At 43.3% G+C, this 22875-nt stretch overlaps 1 protein-coding gene across 2 annotated transcripts in view; it reads right to left on the reverse strand.

Annotated features, from left to right (window-relative positions):
• DNAJC24 (DnaJ heat shock protein family (Hsp40) member C24) overlaps positions 1–22875 on the reverse strand; it is a 245238-nt gene that overhangs the window by 86682 nt on the left and 135681 nt on the right. For both annotated transcript variants that reach the window (XM_085648289.1, XM_085648290.1), the window contains one exon: positions 6655–6793. In XM_085648289.1, the coding sequence (XP_085504415.1) occupies positions 6655–6793 (139 nt within the window). The remainder of the gene's footprint in view (positions 1–6654; positions 6794–22875) is intronic.

The following is a 22875-nucleotide window of genomic DNA, read 5'->3' on the forward strand; positions in this document are numbered from 1 at the left end:
TGCAACCTTTGTGGACCATAAATAACCGGGAGCCATTCACCCACATTTCTAAAGTTCTAGCCCCAAGACAAATTCAACCAAGAACTCTGCGACGACGCGTTTCGGTGGGATAAAAAGGCAAAACCACCTTCTTCAGGGCTGGCAATAATATTCCTTCCTTTAGTACATATTAATGAGCATACCTCAGCTCATGCCGTTATATAATAGCTGGTAATGAACCTCTCGGCTTATGGCGACAGGTCTCGCTATAATGGTATATGTCTTAATATATTTGGAGAAAACTCGTTTCACATATTTGTCTTAATTTGATGGACCTGGTTTTAATCACGGTCAAGGGTTTAAAAGCACTGTCTCAAACTTATGTAGACAGAAAGATACAACCATTAATCTTCTTGTAAAGATTTTTTTTTTTAAATGCGAAGGTTCTCTGTTTCCTTTCACAGAGATGCATCATTTGGCACTCGAGAACCCTGACGTGTAGAGCCTTAAAGCCTACCCAGATTTAATTTGGAAACAGAGAACCTTCGCATTTAAAAAAAAATCTTTACAAGACGATTAATGGTTGTATCTTTCTGTCTACATAAGTTTGAGACAGTGCTTTTAAACTCTTGACCGTGATTAAAACCAGGTCCATCAAATTAAGACAAATATGTTAAACGAGCTTTCTCCAAATATATTAAGACATATAGCATTATAGTGAGACCTGTCGCCAGAGGTTCATTGCCAGCTATTATATAACGGCATGAGCTGAGGTATGCTCATTAATATGTACTAAAGGAAGGAATATTATTGCCAGTCCTGAAGAAGGTGGTTTTACCTTTTTATCCCACCGAAACGCATCGACGCAGAGTTCTTGGTTGAATTTGTCTTGGGACTAGAACTTTAGAAATGTGGGTGAATGGCTCCCGGTTATTTATGGTCCACAAAGGTTGCAAATTAACATCGTTAAGGCACAATTTTAGTGCTTTTTTTATATATATATATATTTTCCTTCCACTTGATGGCTATTCATTGTCTTCCTATGAGATATTGAATTGATTGTATTGTTTTAACTATGTACTTTGTGTATGAATATGTACATGTGCTTTTTTTAAAAAAACGTATTTGTGGTACTCTACTCGATTACTTATTGCTGTGAGTCAGATTACTAATGTGTCAATACATTTTATTTAATTTAGTGTAATTTTTCTCACATCTCATTCTGAGTTGTGAGAGTGTGTGATATACTTGACTGAGTGATATATTTGACTGTATGGTGCAGAGTTGGTGATCTAAGTGAAGTTTGTTAATAAAGTTCAAAGGGAATTATTTTTAACTATATAGTTGATTCTGGTGCTCTGTCCCTTTGGACTAAAATGAGCCCCTCTCCTTGTTTTCAAGGAGGTTAAAATGTTCCATATCACTGTCACAGAACAGAAATATACAAAACACATGTTGCCGGGTTATTAGACCTCAAAATGAGGTTGATGGGCCACTGACTGACAGTCTGGGAAGCTATGACTCACTTAAAATGATTGTGATCAGCAGAGGACAATGTACGGTTTGTAGAAGTCTATTAATTACAATAAATTAATAAAAATGGAGTTGGTTTACAAACTTAGAATGAAACTTTTCAGACATTTACAAAAATAAACAGTGGGGTTGGGTGGAAGAGGTGACCCTTTTAAGGCCATACCCACCTCCCAGTAACTGCTAAGGATCAAGTCTATGTCCAGTGCCTGCTGATCACTAATTAGACTAGGAGATCTAATTGGTGGGCCAAAAAGATTCTGTTACATATGCTCTATGGCAATGCGAGAAACCCACAGCTTGTCATGGAACCATATCAGACGACAATCAATGAAAATGCAATAGGTCTCACATTTGCTTGATTTAGAGTTATTGGCCTTGTAAATGATAATGTCTTTTACCCATGTGCTCTGGAGGATATGTATGTGGTATGTAGTGGAACTATGTGAGTTGGACTGAAATTGTTAGTTGTAGAATTGTATGGCATGGTATTTTGTGGTGCGGTGTGGATTTGTCAAGTGGAATTATGTGACATGGTGACCAGTGGAATTGTGTGGATAGTAAATATGTGGTACTGATTGTTCTAGAATTATGTGGTGTGGGATTAGGTGTTATGGAGTGTAGTTATGTGAAATGGTATTTTGTGGTATGTAGTGGAGTTTAATTATGTGGTGTGCTGTTGAATTATGTGGAATTTTGTGGTGCGGATTGGATGTATGTGGTTTGTTGTGTAATTGTGTTGTTGAATTATGTGGTTTGGTGTCGAATTATGTGGTTTAGATTGTAATGTGTGGAGTTCAATTGTGTGACATGTAACTGTGTGGATAGCTTTGGCTTTTTGTGAGGAAACACACTGCCTAGTTTCTACCTAAAAAAACATCGGTAGCAGAACAAACTCAGCCTTCTGTTTTCAATTACTCAAAGGGGACAGAGCGTGTCACAGCAAAGTTCATGGCACCAAGTTGATGTTAGCCAGAAAATACAGGCAAAAATTCCCCCAGAGCCCGGGACAGCGTTTATTCGGCTAAATCTGTTCAATGTTTGACCCCCGAAAAGAAGCGGCACTCCGAGGGGAATTGGGGGGTGATGTGAGTTGCTTCTGTGTCGAGAAATGGGGGCCTGGAAAGGTTAGGGCCGAAAGTCCTGCACTGGCACTTCAGGGACAGTCCCTAATGGGTAGGGGGCAAGGAGGCAGACTAGAAGCCAAAAGCACCCTTGAAGATGTGCTCACCATCCCACTCCCATGTACCGAGTGAGTATGTGAAGCAAGCCCCATCAGCTCCTGCTGAATCTCAGGGTGCACCTTATCTGTGGGTCTGGCTTCAGAACGCCTCTCAATCATAGTTTATAATACATTACAAACAAACGATATACGGGAAGGACAAGGCCATGTGTTAAAAACAAATAACGTGGTATTCAGAGCCACTGCCTCGACAACTTCAAGAACACAAGTAGGACATCGGGTACATCCAAAGTTGTGTCTCTTTAAAGAGCACTTCTTTCCTTTAGAAGGGTTTGCTGGGAGAAGATTATGAAGGAGAACAAATAAGAATCTGGTTACACTACGGGGGCCTCTGTGTGTTTATTATTTAATTTTTTTGTGGTTATCCAAAACCACCCGAAAACTTGAAAACCTTCTGGGTACAATCATAAAGCATAATAAATGGCAATAATAAATCGCTAAAAAGATTAACTCCACATTATGTCACGCGCAGTAAAACAGATGCTAAAAATAAGGTCTCACTTACTCGCTCTATATTGGTTTATCATTTTAGCAGATAAACAGACTGTGCAGATGGATAGGATGACTGCTCTGCAACTTCTGGCACAGGAATTCGGTGGTACTAACCTCTTGGGGCTGTTCTTACATTCTGGGGAAGTCGATCTCTGTACATAATTTAATCCGCTCATCAACACACTAGCCAAAAAGCATGGTTCTTCCACCCACACACTCATAACATACTTGTTGGCCACGCCCCAAAAACAAAACAACTATAGCGTGTATTGCCATTCAAATACCAGTACTCATGCGCATGTTTAAGATACTACTTTAGATAGGTCCCGCAATGTAGGCTCATGGAATGAGACATTAAATGGAAGCATGCAGCATGCCCACGCAAGCGCCCTACCATTAGCCTACTTGTTCACAGTAATCATCCTTCACTTCTTCACTTCATAACAGATTCTGTGATGTAGTCTTACAGAATAGGAATAAGAACAATATGTTCTCATTGCTCATCTATTGCCGTGTAAATCGCAGAAATGTCCAAAAGAAAACACGTATTCACAATGCGGATCCAAACATGCACATTTCTATGGTGTAGCAAATGATTACAATGTTAAGTGGAAAATGACTCGGACATGATATGGATGAGGAAAAACAAATGTAAAAAAAAAAAAAAAAAAGAGTTCCTCCAAACAACAGCTAAACACTGCAAGAGTAAGGAAACTGTATTTGGCCTGTGCTCCTCAGCCTTGAATGAAGTGACGTTTTCGGCTGCAGGAACCAGTTAGGAGGCAGCAAATAAGAGCAATAGTGGAATAAATCTATGGTAAGCAGCAGGCGGGAGCAAAGTCATGTTATTGAATACAGCAGGTTTTGCAGACAGCACATGCGCGCTGCCTAGGCTCGATCTAAAAAAGAGCTCTAGCAACGCCAATAGGTCTGGCATTGGCTACCAGCCTTTTTTTTTATTTTCAATGCATATTTTTTGTCAGTTTTTAAAAACGTTATTGTTGGGGGAGCTACCAGGCCCTCCTCAATTTAAAAAATGGCTATAAAGAAAAATATTTTTTGTCCCCAAAAAGGATATATTGCAGAATCCTCTCGGTCACATTGAAGTTAGCCAATGGCTGAAGTGAGCAGAAGAAAAACGTGAATGACAACAGCAGAAGAATGAATAAAGAGGACTGGCTGAAATTCCCTAAAAGATATATATCTTTTTTCAGCCAGTATATATATATATTTATTTTTTTCTCGCAAAATGAGGAAGTCTTGGCTAAATGGTAGACCTAAAAATGAGGTGTGTAAACGTAACTGTAGGATCTGTGGATCAAAGGAAGTGTGGCTTGCCATGTGTGCTGTGTTGTGCCACAGGAGGGTTCCGAATATTCTTCAATCAGAAGCCACAGAAACAAATTGTGGGGTGAAACATTAAGTGGCTAAGGGACCATCCCTAGACTCAGATAATATGTGCTGGGAAAAGCAGAAGGCCAGATCAATGAAGAAAAAGAAAAAAAGAGTAACAAAGCAACTATGGACTCAAACTGAGGACCCACAGATCCAGTAGCAGTAAGACAATGCCAAGAAACCTTGGAGAGGTCCATCTTGCATCTATGGTACTCTCTTCAGATAAACACAAATAAAGTTAATTAAAAAAACAGCCAACTCTCGGTGCTGAAAGGAGTGCTGAGGGCAGGGGTACAAGGCCCAGCCATGAAATGGTCTTAAACCTGCTGTGTGTGGCCAAAGCAAAGTGAAGCGGCTTCTGGGGCCACAGGGGCTGAGTGTAGTGCATAGCTAAGGATTGCCTTATGTTCTCACAGCCTGATGAGGACTGTGCTTGTTGAGGCATAAGTCTGGCGCGGTAGTAAGTAAAAACCCTCCAGTGTACACACACTCAGTCTTCATACATGGAGATGTATAACTTAACGTATACAGGAGAATCCCAAAGCAAAGATAAACTTAACATGTTTGACCATGTCAGAATCCTTCCTCCAATTGTGGGGTAAATGTAAACACCCCAAAATAAAACAATAAATCACACTGTTGCAGGGTCAAAGGATCTCATTAACAATTCTAAGGAAAATAGAATAACACACAATCATTTTAAGTTTCTGTGAAAAAAATATTCAACTAAAAAATACTTTCTCCAAGTAGAAATGTTTCATTCCCACCCCTCTCTAAAAACAAAGAAAAATATGCACTGTTATCATACGAAGTATTTCTTTCTTTAAGTGCATCTGTCCATTTAACAGAAAGAAACGGTGGCTGCAAGATGGTAAGATAGAGGGCTTACCAGCGGACAGTGGAAAAGGACAAATCAACAGACTACAGAGAAATAAGGCGGCTTTTATGCGACATGTTGAAAAGAAGTGGCGACTACATGGCAGTAGAGGGGTGAGTATGTGATTGAGGAGTGTGAGGAGTGGTTTCCCCACGGGCAAAGCATTATTATTGACGACCGCCATTAACATGTAGGGTGTATATACATTTACTGCAGGTTCTAATGGACGGCTGAGGGACGCCTATCCCGAGGCTAGGACAGAACGACAGCCTATCACTTCATGTAACGCTAGCTCATGTGTGACAGGCCTGACCTACATTTCTCCCATTTTCCTGGTTTCCAGTAGCTTCTCGCTCATTGAAGAGGCTATTTTTTTCGAACTGCATGAATAGAAGGCAGCCAGACTGCAGAGATAATGCGCTTTGCTGGAAAATATTTATTCAAACATATTCATATATTTGGAAAAGTTTAGCCTAAACAAACATATTAAAAATATGGCCTAAAGTATGAAACCCAAAAATATACATAGATAATGTCGAACACGTAACAATCAAACCATCGTTCGTCCTTCTGAAATATAGGGCACACTGACGTGAAAGATTAGAAGACAATTTAGTTCGACACAATTCTCACAGGTTGGTCAAGCCTGTCAAGAATACAAGAGCTAATCTGACGGCTGTGGCTCTCCCTGTATTTGCGCCATACGACTGTCTTTCTATAGACACTGGTTTGCCTTTGCCTCCTTAACATTATAGAGAACCTTAAAATGTGGTTGATGCGGACGCCTGACCTAATGATAACCATTATGGTTGGTGTGGCATTATCCAAATGTTCTGTTGCCTATAATGAAAGTGGAACATCCTTGGAATGAAATCAAAATATGCTATCAATATTAATGATAAAGGGGGCAGGACCGCTTTCCTAACAATAGGCACACAATAACATTACTGGCGCCGACAAATAGCATAGTGCACGCAAGATTAAAAACAATAATGCCTCCGTCAGTTTGCAAGCAAAAAAAGCAATTAAAACTCAAATCACGGATCACACAAAAGCACTTTGAAATATCTGCCAGGCGCTCTTACGCCCCGTGCTCGAAAAGCTGCTTCCGCCGCAGAACGCGCAGACAGAGACCTACCGCGCTGCTGCAGGTCATAGTCTTTTTTTCTCTCTTCATTCCCTAGAATTTTCCACGCCTGATCAATTTCGATGAACCTCTGCACGCGCTCCTTCAGTTCTCCTGCTGGCACATCTGCACTCTGTTTGTCTGGATGATACTGTCAATCAAACGGGAGAGAGAAGAAAAGTTAAGAGGGGGGGGGGGCGGAGGGGGTGCAAAAATCGATAGTACATCTCAAATGTATCGAAGAGGAGATGGTGTGAACCTCGGTGTCATGGAAGAGGGGCAGCAGTGTTGGGAACAGATTACGGGCATGGTAATTAGACCGTTGAAGTTCAGAGGGAAAGCACCGGCGGCAGGATTGCCACAATAAGCAGAGGTGCTTTTTCTGGAAAATTCTCTCATGAAATCTTGGGACTTGTGGGCGATTTACGGAGATGGGTGAATAATACACATGCAACTATGTAACAGTACAGAAACATGGGATGGGGAAAAAGGAATGTGGGTTGATGCGAGTCCGCATGGAAATCCGTATCACCATACTTTCCACAAGGAAGCGGGAGCCACTGACAGTAACTGATGGCTTGAAAAGGGCGCTGGGTGTCACAACCTTTACGACTAGAAACTGGGGCGTCCAAAGTTCAGATGTATAATTTGCAGTAGATGTATCACTATTTTTGGAGCTGCACCTTAACATCTTTAATGCTTTCTAGTTCAGTGGCTCAACAGCCCTTTCATATTCGGCGTTTGAAGGCACGGATCACTGGCTCTATAATTTGTGTCATAATAGTTAGGAAATGGTTATTTCAGGAAAGAGCTGAAAGATGAACCCGAAGAGGGCAAAATCGTTTGAACTGCAATCCCGATGTCTTGTGTTTCCGCGGCTGACATTAAAAAAGCATTCTGCTTATTGAACCGATATCGATGGACCGTGATGGGGCAGGACAGGCTGTGCTCTCAAGTCTGCTGTGTGTCTATGTTTCCACAATCAGACCTAGAGAACAAGTTGTGAAACTGGCTTGGCCTTTTGAGGCTTCATTGTATTTACGTACGGGAGCCTCAATTTAAGGCTTACAATGTCTAGCTGTCAGAAAGCGCCCAAACCCCAGAGCAATGAGCACAGCAGACACCGCACGCAGTAGGAAAACAACACACTATAAAATGATTTGCAATCCCACAGAGTTTATTATAGCTATTATTATAGGATCTCCTGGTGCCCTACAGCACACTGGTGGTAAAGGCGATCAATCAACTACTTTCACTCTCTCCGGTTTGATCTAATAAACATTGGCATTTTTAATAGTCTGCCTTCACAGTTCAGCAAGTTATGTGGCATTCTAGTCTGTGGGAAAAAATGTATGCATCAAAGCAATTTCTGAAAATATTTTTTTAAAGAAAGACTATAAGCTTTGAAGGTTTTTAACATAAAAATGTAATACCAAGGAAAGTCTTTCTTTTAAAAAGTGTTTCAAAATAAAACCTGCCATCTGCCAAACGTCATGCAGTCAGTCAATTAACAACTTATATCTAGTGGGTGAGGGCAGTTAGCTGCCACATACCTACTACACTACAGCCCCTTTCTATCTATAATCTAGGATCAAGCTCACAAGTATACCTTTTTAAAAGAGATATTTCACAGCAAAGATTAACACATTAATACACATATCATTTGCACAAAATTGAGGAAAGCAATTTACACGTCTACTTTTTTATTGATTTCTCCCGCTCTCTGAACATGCATTAGAAACCCACAAATATTGTCCAATATTAAAAGTTGGCAGTGAGATTATCCAACTTGAAAGATAACTGGTAAGGCAGAAAAGGGCTACCATGGAATGTGCATTACATCACAAAACTAGGCTTAACATCTAGCCTCTGGCAAGTAAGAAGTGGCCAACATACGCCCAGGAACGTCAGTCCAAGCAAAGGTTTTAGGTTTGGTACTAACTATGTAAAGCAGTGGTTCTCAAACTTTTGAATCTGTAGACCCACACTTAATCAATACCGGAACCCTTGGACCCCCACTGATTTATTATTGGAATCTGGGAAACCCAATAAAACATTACTGGAAGTCAGGGACCTCTGCATTTTCAATTATCTGAATCGCAAAACCGTAAACAAAACAATAAAGAAACAACCATCCATAAAAAAAATACACAAATGATAAAACATTTCTAATTTGCAAACAAATAGAGGCCCCTCATTGTCCACACTGTGTTCTGTTTGATGCACTTGCACTGCTCTCAAGAATCAATCTGGAGACACCGATGACATTTTTAGCCTCCAATTTCAAATTCCTTCACATTTACACAACGTGTTAACATTTTCAATTGTTCATTTTGCTTCTTTATTTATATACACTATATTAATCTGTTAATATTTAATTTTCTAAACAGTCGCGGACCCCATGTGCAGGCCAAGGGCCTCAAACCACAGGTTAAGAACCACTGATGTCCATTCTGAGTCATCATACAACAAATTATGTGAATATCCAGAACACATGCCATGGATCTGGCCCTCTTGGACCTATGTTGGACACCCCATGTATAAATCATTTCACTAGATATAGGATTATGATATAGTCACATTCATTTTAGTTAGTGTTTTTGTTTAAATTAGTAATATCACAAAGCACTATGAGCGAAAAGTTAAATAAAAATCGACCCCGAGATCATTAGCCACAACTTCTTTCCCCTTCATTTCCGCACAGAGGCCGAAGAATGTGCATTGTAAAAGATTTTGTGTTACATAAACCTGGCTTTCTAAACAATTTCTTGAAACTATACTACAATGTGAAAAGTATATCCTCACAGCAACTGAATTACTTTAAAAATTATGCATTCACACAGCTAGGCTCGTTGGGCAACTGAATAGTAAAATCCAGCCATGCTCTCAGGATATCCATTTAGAATATATATGAGTAAGGTAATGAATTAAATTGGTGAGTATTTGCATATTTTCTGGCGGTTCTAAACAAAACAATAGACAGGATTTTATTATACAGTAGCTCGACAAGCCCAAACCAATGTAACATATCAGGCCACATAACCACTCAAAATGGCCAAAACAGAAACCCGAATCTGATTTAACCATTTCGGATATTCTCAATTTTATTTGGATTTCCTCGGTGGCCATCCCCATTTAAGTACTTAAAGTTAATTAAGGTTTGCTGCAGATGTACACAGCTACTGTTATCATACATTTGATTTCATTCCCTTACACCCTGCCTCATCTGAGTCAAATTCATGAGAGTGAGTTTACCCAGCAGAAAAACATACGAGTGATGGTTATAGGGTACTGCTTCCAGAAATAAGCCTCAGATAAATGTCAGTGTGTATTGATTTTTATTAGGTCTCGCTTACTAGACATCGCTGTCTGTTGTGAGACTGACAGCTTTGAGTGGGCTTGGAATCCGCCCACTGGTTACCATTCATTGGTTGTATTGTCAATCTCATTTGCTTGGTTCTTATTTGTTACCTTCTTTGGGTTTTCCTTCCTCTTCTTGTGCTTGCTCCTCCCCTGGAGCACAGCGTAAGTACTTGTGTCCTTCCACAGCTCGCGTTTTTGGAGTTACCTTTTTCTTTATGTTTGTGTGCGTTTTCGAGCTGCCTCTCTCATGCGATTCTCTCCCTCCACTCTGTCCCTTCCTCTCACCGGTGTGATTCTGCCCCCACACTCATGTTGCCCTCTCTCACCCGTGAGCTTCACTGTGGACCAACGTTGCTTACTCTCATATGTGTTCTTCTGTCGCTTAGTCATGTTGACCTCTCTCACCAATGTGCTTCTGAGTCCCTAATGATGCTCTTGTTTGTCCACTTCCTTCTGTTCACACCTCCGCTTCACTTGCTTCTGCCCCACACCACCCCATTCTGCTCTAGTTTATCTGCATGCTTCTGTGCCGCCCTTCTCTACTTCATGTTGCTTTCAGCTCTCCTTTATTTGCCGGCTTCCTTCTCCGCTTGCTCCACATTGCTCTCCCACACCCTCGACATTGCTGTCCCATGCCCTCCCCTACCCATTACTCCGACCCCTGGCTCAATTAACATTTGAAATAAACATGATGGTGTGGCCCATGGCCAGCGTCATTTTGTAGGTGCGTGCATGGGTGAATAACTCATTCATGCACCAACAAAGTGACACAGCCCAGCAGCAGCTTATTCTTTTCATCCATCCTTCATGCAGTAAAGCAGCTGTTCTGATACAGTAAAGAATAAAGAAATTACACTGCCAGACCCAACAGATCCGTAAGATGTTGCCTTCTGGCTTTGCCAATGCTTGTTACAACTAGGCAATTTTCTGAAAAAACAAGGCAATATGCACATCATTCATTCACAGGCATTGTAAGTGCAGTGAAGCCATTTTGGGTATAGTGGCTGGAAGTTTGTCAATATGAACTCCACAGCTCCATGATGGGTCCACTGAAAACTGGGAAGTTTGGTACCAAACCTTTCAGCACATTAAACCCACACTGATGCCAGATTGGGATTTAAGCATTTTAGAGATGCCACCTGAAAAACAACCAGCCATGGTGTGGTACCTGACTGGCTCCCAGCCATCTGCCACCCCCAGACAAGTTTCTGGACCCCTGGGTAGATAGCCCCCACTCTCTGGGTCCTAAAACAAAGCACATCCTGGGCAGAGGTGTCAAGCCTCCTCCCCCAGGATGGGCAGGGTCCACGAAGGGGAAGCTTTAAAGGCTTGCCGTCTTTGTTAGCTGCCCCCGCTTTTGCTGATATCAGCGGCTGGCATTCCCCTGGGCCTGACCCCCACTTTGGGCGGGAGAATCGTCAGGAAAACCTAGACAGAAAGGGAGGTGTACCCACCTTTGCCAACCCCATCCCTCAGGTGGGGGAGGCGAAGTGAAGAACACATCTCAGTACCCTCCTATCAGGAGGAGGCATATGCCCCCCTTCCACTGGAGGGTGGAATGAGGGGGGGGGTGAGACACCCCAGGGAAGGGACCCATTGGTCCCGACCGGCACACTCCTGTAACGCCCCTAAATCTAATCTAGTATTTAGGGGCACCCCGAACCTTGCTCCTTAGATTTGACTATCTAGGAAGAAGGACCGAAGAGCTGTGCAGCAGTGGAGAAGAAGCCTGTCTCCCCCAGCAACCCTGCTTCAATAAACCAGTGAGGCCCATAGCCAGCAACCTCAAGTACCCCAAAGGACCTGTGCTGTCTTTGACAAAGACTCCTGTCTCCCGTGGACACCGGATTTGTCCAGCAAAGAAACCAACTCCAGTCTCCGGACCCGCAACACTGCACCACTCTGCCCCCTGATGCCTACAGCCCGAGTTTGAGTGACTCCCCTGTCCTGTGAAGTTTCCCAGGCGATACAGACCTCGTCTGCATCGGTGGCGGACCTCTCCAGGATCCCTGTCAACGCCTGTAGCCTCTGTTTGAAGGGTCCCCTGACCGCAATCAGAACCAGCCTGGAAAACCAGACACCAAAAGGCACCCCTGCACCCTTTGCGTCGACCTTGGGGAGCCTAGCAAACGGTGCCCAGGTGTCCCGCAGCTATCCAACTTACCTGCCCAGCCATTGGTCGCCTTCATCTAGTCTCCTGGTCCAAGTCTGCAGCCTCGTTCCGAAACCAACGATCTCCATTGAAAAGCATTGGCGCCTGATGCGGATTTGCACCCTACACCCAGGCACCCCTGTGCTGCTGGTGGTGTAGCTTTTGTGCTGCTTTGGGGCCCCTCTGCTCATTTCAACTCCCGGGGCATTTGCCCTAAGACCGTGGGTAGCTACCTGCAAACCTTGTCTCTTCGCGGTACCATCCCAGGCTCCATTGGATAACATTGGGCCCAGTGACCTCTGCACCTGGCCACCCCAGCACCGCTGGTGGTGCAATAACTACCTGATATTGAATCTTGCCCTGTGTTTTCCTAAACCCCCAAAGTCTGGGGATGTAAGTTGAGCACTTACCTGCAAACTGTCTAACCTTGCTTTCCTCCATAGGATTGCATTGTAAGTTTCTAACCTTTTCACAGCAAAAAACATACAACTCTATTTTATTGGCAGTCACAGAAAGCATTTTTAATACTGTTTTTTTTTTCTAACTTCACACTTGGGGATACTGCTATAGATATCATAGTTGACACATTGTATGATCGTGTTAAAGGGCTTGTGGATAAAAGTTTTGATAAGTTATGGAAGCGTTTAGATCGCCTGGAATCCCTAACTACTAAGGCAACACCACCTTGCAGGGAACACAATGAGCCAGTTCGACAGGTCAGCACTCTGGAAAATCCACCTCAGAATGTGCAACTGGCTCGACAAGTGCCCCAAACCGTAAAGTCGTTGCCTGTTCCCCTTGATTCTAATAATAAAACGAGAAACCCCCTAGCCTCTAAGCCATATACTCGATCTGCCAATACCCAAAATGTAAACCTTGATGATTCCCAAGATGGTCCGATAATTAGCACGAGTGTTGTTGACATTCGCACCAGGGGGCATGTAGAACCAAACAAGGATGTTTTAAATTTACCCCCTGCATCCTGTCCATATGTGCTAACTCTTGTAGGGGTAACCCCACTAGAGAAAAATAAACCAGAGTCCTGGGAACAACTGCAGAATAAATGTGTGGACTGGATGGCTAAACACAAAGGGTACAGGAGGTCTGATATACATGAAATTTTTATGGCACGAAGGGTAGGCTGGGTGGGACCTGCAGCGAAAACTATCAGGGGCGATTGCATTGTTATTAATTTTTCCCGGCCTAGGATCGTTGGATCCATATTAGCAGTTAAAGAGACCAACTGCCTCACCTCTACAAACATCTGTGCATTACCCCTGGTTTCTTCTATAAACCGCCATCTATACAGTGCCCACTCCTCAGCCCTTCTTATCAGTCGGTAAATAGATTTTTGGCTATTTCTGACTTAGATACCCTTGATTGACTTTCACCCAAAACCCAAACTACTGGATTGGTCTATATGGTACCTAAGGAGACTTCTAATATCAGCCCTGGGGTGGAAATGACCCAATTAATTGATTGCTCTGACTCAATATTGAAGGTGTTGAGTTGGAATGTGGCAGGTCTGGCCTTAAAATTAAATATAGAAGATTGGGCAAATATGATAAATACATTTGACATCCTTATGTTCCAAGAAAACTGGGCAACTAAAGAGCTATATCTCGAAGGGTATGAGTGTTTTAATATTATTTCCTCTAAACCTAAACATGGCAGACCTTCAGGGGGTTTATCAATATGGGTCAGCATCGCTTCAGGTGGTAGAGTAAAAGTAATTCCCACCGAGAATGTTAATTTCCAAGTACTGACCTACACACGGGGGGCCTCTATTTGTTTTATTAATTTCTATAATAATGATTTCTTAAGTACACCAAATGTAAATTTTGTTCACCTTTTTAACTTTATTCAGGATCTGGACAATTTATTGGGAAAGTACAAACTGGCAGGGATATGCCTGGGGGGTGATTTTAATGCAAAGATAGGAGAAGGAACTACCAGGTGTTCTTCCCAATTTATTCCACCCAACCCATGCAAGAGAGGACACAAGCTATTAGACCACCTATCAAGTAGCAGTCTCTTAAACGTGATGGACATTGCAGCTATAACACTAATGATAATCCATTACCCACTTATAGAGGCCTAGGACGAGCCTCAACTATAGACTATGTCTTCATATCTCCATCATTAGAAGACTACTTAGTTGAGGCAGAGTTCAGGGCATCCACTTTTGGTGATCATAATCCTATTACGGTCTCGTTACGGGTAACCCTGCGACCAAATATTAGAAGAGAATTGGGAGCGGGAAACTTAGAACTCTCAACTGATAGTTTAAGAGTTAAATGGAAGGGTATGGATTGTAGGGAGGTCTTCCAGAAGATGGTAAAAACTTATCCATCTCTCTGTGAGACTTGTCTCACTTTGGCTGACCTCAACCCAGAGGCAGTTTCTGCTTTTACTCTATTATGTGTAAGCATTATGGAACTGATCTCCAGACCTGCAGCCCTACACAAATTTGACCCTTGGTGGTTTGACAACACCTGCTCTAGGGCTAATAGGTATCTCAGAGCAGCTTTATCAGTTTCCCCTAGAGATCCCACTCTTATTAGAACCCTAAGGCACAATTATAAAAGTGTAATAAAATTAAGGCGAGACGTGGTCTTAAACGAGTATTGGAATAACCTGACTTGTGCTGCCAAACTTAATAATATAAACAATTTTTGGTCTGCCACCAAGTCCCTGAGAGCTTTTGGAATACATCTACCCCCCTAAGTTGCAATATAACTAGTGAAGTGTGGGTTGCTCATTTCTCAAAAATATATGCTTCCCCGCTCCAATGCGAAGACGCTCTGGAATATTTTATGCCTACCCAAATTCAAATTTCTTTGATTGAGGTCGAGGAGGCAATAATCCAGAGTGGGAATAAAGCCCCAGGCCCGGATGGGCTGCCTATTGACCTTATAAAATCAAGGCAAGAGTTCTGGGCTCCTCTGCTACTTAACGTTTTTAACAATTTAATCACAACAAAAATCCCAAATACATGGTCCACATCTGTAATTATCCCCATTTTTAAAACAGGAGATAGATCGAACCCAAGCTGTTACAGACCCATTTCCCTAATCGATAACACCCTTAAAATATTGGGGAGAGTTCTATTTAACAAGATCAGAACTTGGGCAGAGGATGAAAATATAATAAATAAATGTCAGTTGGGTTTTCGTAGTCATCTTGGTACTGTGGAACAGTGTTTGAATCTTAATTTAATCATAGGGAAATACACTATCGCCCGACACAGTCCTCTTTACCTGGCATTTATGGACCTTTCGTCCGCTTTTGATTTTGTTAATAGATCCAGGCTCTGGCAATGCCTTCTAGATTATGGGTTAGATAAAGATTTGGTGTATTTTTTAGCATATCTGCATAGGAACTTAAGGGCCCGGGTAAGGATAAGTATGGATGGGGCAGTGTCAGGAGACATAGTGGTTGGGAGAGGTGTTAGACAAGGGTGCGTTCTCACCCCACTCTTATTTATTTTATATATTAATGAACTTTATAATGTCCTGTCTAACCAAAACCACCGATGTCCCTATAATTAATGGTAACAAACTGCCTGCCTTACTATATGCAGATGATGCTGTTTTAATGGGCCGAACACCTAATGCCTTGAGAATTTTAGTTGGGGGATTTGCAGTTTTTATGAATAATCTGGATCTTTGCACAAATTTAAAAAAATCTTTTTTAATGTGTTGTGGTCCTAAGAAACGTTCCATTAATAATATTACCTTGGGCCCTGATTCTTTGATATGCACTCGCACTTTCCCTTATTTGGGCTTACAATTTTCTGATAACATTTTCAAGAGCCATAAACTCAGTAATAAATCTCCCCCAACTGAAAAGATTTGAGGTGGTATTGTCCCTGCTTAAAATCTGTAGGACACAATGTGTACCAATTATGACTTATGGGACTGAAATTTGGGGCCATATAAATTTGAAAAGTGTCCAGGCCGAAGAAAACAGATTTTGCAGGAGACTTTTGGGCCTACCAATTTCATCGTCCACCTTTGTATGCCATAACGAGTTAAGAATGCCATACTTGGAAGATTACATTAGGTCCCGCCCTGTTTTATTTTGGCTAAAGGTTTGGAAAAATCCAGCAGCCTTATTAACAAGGGAGATTCTGGCAGATTGTCTAAAATGTGATAAGGGCGGTGATATCCCTTGGCTGGCCCAAGTACGGGCAAATTTGACTGCGGTCAATCTAGAGCATATTTTTTATAATCCTGAGCAACTAGATGGAATTGATGGAAAGACTATCCGCAAAGTTTTATATCAATATTACGGGGATGCGAGATATGCCCAGGAATCCGCCAAAGTATCTGTGAAACAATATATTTTAATGACAGGCGAGGCCGGATCTCCTTTATGCTCTCCTATTAGTTATCTCTTAAGAGATATTACTCGCTGGGAGCAAAGCCTTCTTTTTCGTCTTAGATCGGGCTCAATAAAGTATCTGTTGTGCTTCCCTATAGGTTATCAACCTAATATTGAGAACTTGGCTTGCCCATGAGGTAACTTAGGGAAACAGTCTATGTTACACTTTCTGTTCTTTTGCTCTTTTTATCAAAAATATAGTATGCAGTTATTGATACTGTTTCAGGGCAAAGGGCACAACGGATTTTAAGGTTGCATACAAAATTATTTTCCAGCTTAAAGATGATGATATAACATATCAAGTGTGCACCTTCCTGAAAATGGCCATCCGCTCACGTTTTTCTATGAATTGATGATTGCTGGATTAGGCTGTACAATATGTATTTTTGGACTTTGTATTGCTTGTATTTACATGTTGTACTGTGCACACCTGCACTTTCATTTAATGCTGCTAACTGTAACCTTTCTGAGATTCAAGGATTTGGCCGTCTTTAGTTGCTCTTCCGTGAAATATTTGCACTTTGCACACTGTTATTTTAACATTGTCGATGATATCAAGTTATGGATAATTTAGTAATATTTTAACTGATGAGTTTTATTTTTAATATTTTAATGATGATGGACTATGTATGTGATTATGAGTAATGTTTGTACTTTTATGGATAATGCATATCCGAATAAAGATATGGAAGATGAATACTGTAAAGTATACAACTGCATTTACAAAAGATAACCGTATTCTTGAAAAGTATTGCTATTTTTACAAACTGTACAACTTACCTCCACTAAGTGATTCTTGGTTCTAATAATAAAATTAAGTAACAATTGGTCTGGATTCAGTCTTTGAGTGTGTGACAATTTCTTGTCGGAGTGTGTGCAATAAATGCTTAACACTACCTCTGGCTCTCTGGGCCAGCATGCCCCGTGCTCCGTTTGCCTCATCTCTCGCCACAACAGGATGACATTCTCTGTTCCCTGGACCTGATCTCTAAGTCCACACCCCCACGCTTTCCCAATGAATCCGGAACATGTTAAGCCAAACCCTCACCAGACACGCCAGACAATCCTTAACGTTAATTCCCATCTCATCCTTTTCATCACTTTTGCGATTTCCTTCATACCTTAGTACCATTTTATACCTTTGCTTCCAGGTTAGTTCTCTCCTACGTATCTTCCCATTGTTAATATGCTCCTGCCCTAGCCTTTTATTTCTTCCCGTCTGTTTATCATTCTCAGCCATTAATCGCCCCCCCCTATCTAACCCAGCTCTCACGCACTCTACCTACCTGCTCTGAACTCTCCCCTTCGAGAACCCCCTTTCATTCTCATTTTCCTCTACTTCCCCTACATGCTCTCCTCCTCCTGATCCCTCCTCATTGCTTCTTATATCAAATCCACATGTACCTTAAACTAAATGTATTGATCCTATTACCTTTTAACTATTGTCCCTTTCCTCTCACTTCCTGTCATTCTATTCACCTCACGGTCTAATGATGATCCATAGACTCACGCACCATAACTCCACCTGTAACGGTTTTAGGACTGACTAAATTCTATGACACTCTGATCCTTTCGGGTCTCTCACAAATCTCTCATATACTCCCCTAATCATTCGCCATTTCAACGGACTATATATGCGCCATCACTGCCTGTACCGTTCCTATGTTCACTATTATTGCTGCTGTTTTTTTCACTCCCTGCATTTCCACACACCTCCCAGTTCATCCCCCTCTCTGCTTAACAAAGTCTTCCCCACTCCTCACCTACTCGAACTCTGAATCTAACACCACTCTAACCCTCCTGCATACCTCCTCTCAATCCCTTACTCCAACCCACTGCCACCCCCCCTAATCTTACTAGCTCCGAACACCAGCCTGGTCAACTACCTCTACCTCTCTCCGCTCTATATTGGCAACCTTCCAAATCCTAATACCCCCAGTCCTACCCTACCTTGTCCCTAACTCTTTCCCCCCTCCAACCCCACCTTTCCGCGTCTCTCCGACCCAACCCTCCCGAATTGCTACTGTCTCACAAAACGAACCCCTCCCTCCCTCCCACACCCTCTCCCTCCATGCTCTTACCTTAAATCTCCTTCTAAACTTCTCCCCCCTCTCTTTGCCCGCTCCCTTACTCTCCCCCAGCCAAACCTCACCACCATGTCCCTCCTCAATACCACCCACACACCACACCCCCATCATGCCCCAACCGACAAACACTCCGCCCTCACCAAACATGGACCCAACTTTTGGCCCATTCCATACCCTCCCAACCTCTAGAAAAATGCCAAAAAGAATCTTAAACATAAATTCCTAATCCAGCATCCTGAAACCCTAATTGAAGACAACTACCACAGCCCCAAATTCCCCATTAAAATGAACTATATATTTTACACCAAACGCCCCTCCAAATGGAAGAGCGCCTTTTTACACAACCTCCCAGTATCTAGCGCAATTAAAATCCCCCACGGCTACAAACTTGCCACTTCTCCTACCTCGTTTTTCCCTGGTGAAATAACCATTTCCATCTACAAAACTGGAAACATCCTGATTCAAGCCTCCGAACAGCACCTCACAATTTTGAACTCCTCTTCAGCACTCTTTCTAACCAGCTGACTACCTACTCCTCCCTCAACACCCGCTCAGTCCCAAAACCCCTCCGAGGACCCCACAGCCGCCACAACCTCTAACCCTCTCCCTAACGACAGTCCCCATATAACAACTCCTACCCCGGCACCCTCACTGGAACTCTCCCCTGCCGCAAACCTACCCCCTCTCCCCACACCTGCCCCCTCCCCCACCCACTCCCAAATCTCCTCCGCCTCCCAGAGACAAACTCCACACCCCCATGACACTCCTACCCGTAAGGACACATCCCTCTCCTTAACTCCTAGTCTACCCACCTCTCTGCAACAGTCTACCCACCTCTCTGAAACCATCCAACCCCTCTCCTCTAATTCACTCCTCCAAATTCCCATGTCCCCTAATCACCGTCCACCTCCAACACCCTATCACTTCCCTAGTACCCCTCCTCCCCTTCTAAACTGTCCCATAATGACCGTAACCCCTCAGGTCCTTGCCCCTCCCTCCACAAACAACACTTCTCTGCCACCCTCACTTGAACTCTCCCCTACAGCAATCCGATCCCCTCTCCCCACACCAGCTCCCTCCCCCACCCACTCCCAAATCTCCTCCGCCTCCCAGAGACAAACTCCACACCCCCATGACACTCCTACCCGTAATGACACATCCCTCTCCTTAACTCCTATTCTAACCACCTCTCTGGAACCTTACCCCCCCACTCCTCCAAATTCCCATGTCCCCAATTGACCGTCCACCTCCAACACCCTATCACCTCCCTAGTACCACCTCCACCCATTACGCCGTTACCACATCCCCTCTCGCACCTCACATTCTCCCCTCACCTCTCCCCCTCTCTCCCCTCCAGGCTATCACACATCACACCCATCCCTTCCTCTACCGGGCCACACCACCCTCCCCTCCCCTGGCCTCCCACACTCCGCATTCAAACACTGATCTTCCCACATTATCCCCCCCTGATGAACCGCTCACCCCAAGCGGTCTACCTTCTCTCCCTTCCCACTCCGTCCCTAACTCCTCCTCCATTCCAACCACTTCCACTTCCCTCCTATCCAACCTCTGCCAGACTCTTCGTAACTTGGACCACAATCGCTCTACCCTAGCTACTGAACTTACCCTACTCAGAAATGGTTTCAATCAGTTCAAATCCCACAAACCCATAGCCCACCCCTCTTGGCCCTATCCCCCATATGCTAACCCACGAAAACATGCATATCCCAAACATTGGTTAACAATGCCTCTCCTCACCCGCTCTCACAGACCCCTTCGAACCTCGAATACCTACACCGCCCTGGATCTCTCTGTCCTCTGCAACGCCTACCTTAACAATCCCCCACCTAAACATCTTTCCCCCTCTCACTCCAATATCCCTGTTATCCAGACCCCCTCCTCAACTCACCAGAATTCAATTACTCCCCGCCCCTATCACCAACCCCAAGCCCCTTACCTGCATGCTTGTGAACTGCCGCTCTGCTGCCCGGCATGCGACCGAAATCTCAGAAACCATTCTTAACAGAGGTGCCGACATCGCCTTCCTCATCGAAACCTGGCTCAAAGAGACAGACCCGAAAAAATAGGGGGTGGTCTAGCAATCATTTTTAAAGAAGAACTACAACTCTCCCTGATTATCAACCCTGACTAAACAACCTTCGAATACTTCGGAGCCGAACTCAAAATGAAAAGCTCCCCCCAATACGACTGCATAACATCTACCACCCTCCTGGTGAACCCCTTCCCTTTGCCGAAGAACTCTCTGACCTTCTAACTGAATCTCTTCTTTCCAGCTCCAAAAACCTCTTCCTAGGAGATCTGAACCTCCACTGGAATGAACCGGATGACCCTGCAATCCTCCTTCTCAATAACCTCCTTGAGATTAGCGACCTCAAGCAACTTTGCCACTCCCCTACCCACGCCAAAGGAGCTACTCTAGACGCCATCATCTCCAACCATGATCTTACATCCTTATCCAACATCATCCCTATCGACTGGTCTGACCACCATCTCATTCTGTTCACAATCTCCCCTCCTGCCCCACCCGCCCCAATAAAAATCAATAAAACTACAATTGTGACCAGAAATCTTAAGCAGTTTACCACCCTACTTTACTCAATACACTCAAAAATCGCTTTTGTCTCAATGGCACTGTCCTTAACTGGTTCACTTCCTACTTCCAACATAGAACCCAACAAATTAAAATTCAAAACTGCCTTTCTAGCCCAACTCCTGTCTCCTTAGGTGTCCCTCAAGGATCCATCCTCTCCCCTGCCCTTTTCAACCTCTTTATGGAACCCCTTACCCGTATACGTGAACAAGCTAAAATCAACTATCACCTGTACGCTGACGACACCCAACTGTACTATAAAATAAAATCCCATGCTGATATCCTGCACCTTAACACTGCACTAACCTAGATCCAAACCTGGTTCCACAACAACCATCTTAAACTCAACCCTAACAAAACTGAAATCATACTCTTCTCTCCCAAAAACAACCCTCTCCCCATTCAAATCTGGATCGCTGACCTTAACGCGCTAAACTTCTCTCTTTCCCTCGCCGATTCTGTTAAATCTCTAGGCATCACCGTCAACAATAAACTCACACTAAATTCCCATGTAAAGAACTCAGCAAAAAGTGCACTCTTCACACTCCGGCATCTCAAAACAAATCAAACCTTTATTCCAGCTGAAGACTTCAAATTAATTATCCAGTCTCTTGTCATATCCAAAATCGAATACGGAAATGCCCTTCTCTCTGGTACTCCCAAAATCCACCTTGCCCCCATCAAATCCGCCCTCAACCTCGCTGCCAGACTACCAACAATCTGTAAACGTTTTGATCACATCTCCCCTGCCCTCAAAACCCTCAAATGGCTCCCCATTGAAGGCAGATCCTCCTATAAAATTGCCTGTATTTCTCACAACGCCCTTTATCAGAAGACTCCAACCTACCTTACAACTAAACTTAAAAAAGCTGGCTGTGCCCGAACACTGAGAAGCACAAACACTCTTCTCCTCATACCCACCTACTAAAAAAAAAAAACGCCTCGAAGTCCCGCTCCTTCTCTGGCAAGGCCCCAACCATTTGGAACGCCCTCCCCAATGACCTTCGATGCAACCCCACCTATTCCAGCTTCAAAAGAGACCTTAAAATTCATTTTCTCACTAAATTTTGGGGATAGTAAATCCCGGTACTCCTTTCTGACTACTTCCCCTCCTCCTTCCTTAGGCAACTCCTCCTACCCCCCCACCCCACCCTGACACCCTCCTCACCTCCATCCCCCTCATTATACCCCACACTCTCTACTATGTCCACTGAGTCCACCTTGGCAAACTGTGAAATCAGTATTTACAAGAACATTCTGGTTCTTTCAATTTGTTTTCTGTTTATCCTACATGTATCTCTGCCCACGATGTCCCTTAAATTGTTCCCTTTATTTGTTCGACCACCTGTATAACCTGTTTCGTTCAAATGCTATGATTGTTTTCTTGCGTATGCACTTTGCTGATGTAAAGCGCTCTGATACCCTCGGGTGGAGCTAGCGCTATATAAAACCTTCAAAATAAATAAATAAGTCTAACTGCTCAGCCCAGCTACCACTAACTTGAGAGTAAGGTATCTACTTTAACCTCTGCCATACCTTTGGGGACTCACAGGACGCGGAGCACACTACATCTCTTTTGTATAGTATATACAGAGCCAGCTTCCTACAACAACAAACTACATTCTTCTAGTGAG

This window comes from Triturus cristatus, chromosome 3_2 (genome assembly GCF_964204655.1).
Source record: "Triturus cristatus chromosome 3_2, aTriCri1.1, whole genome shotgun sequence".
NCBI lineage: Eukaryota > Metazoa > Chordata > Amphibia > Caudata > Salamandridae > Triturus > Triturus cristatus.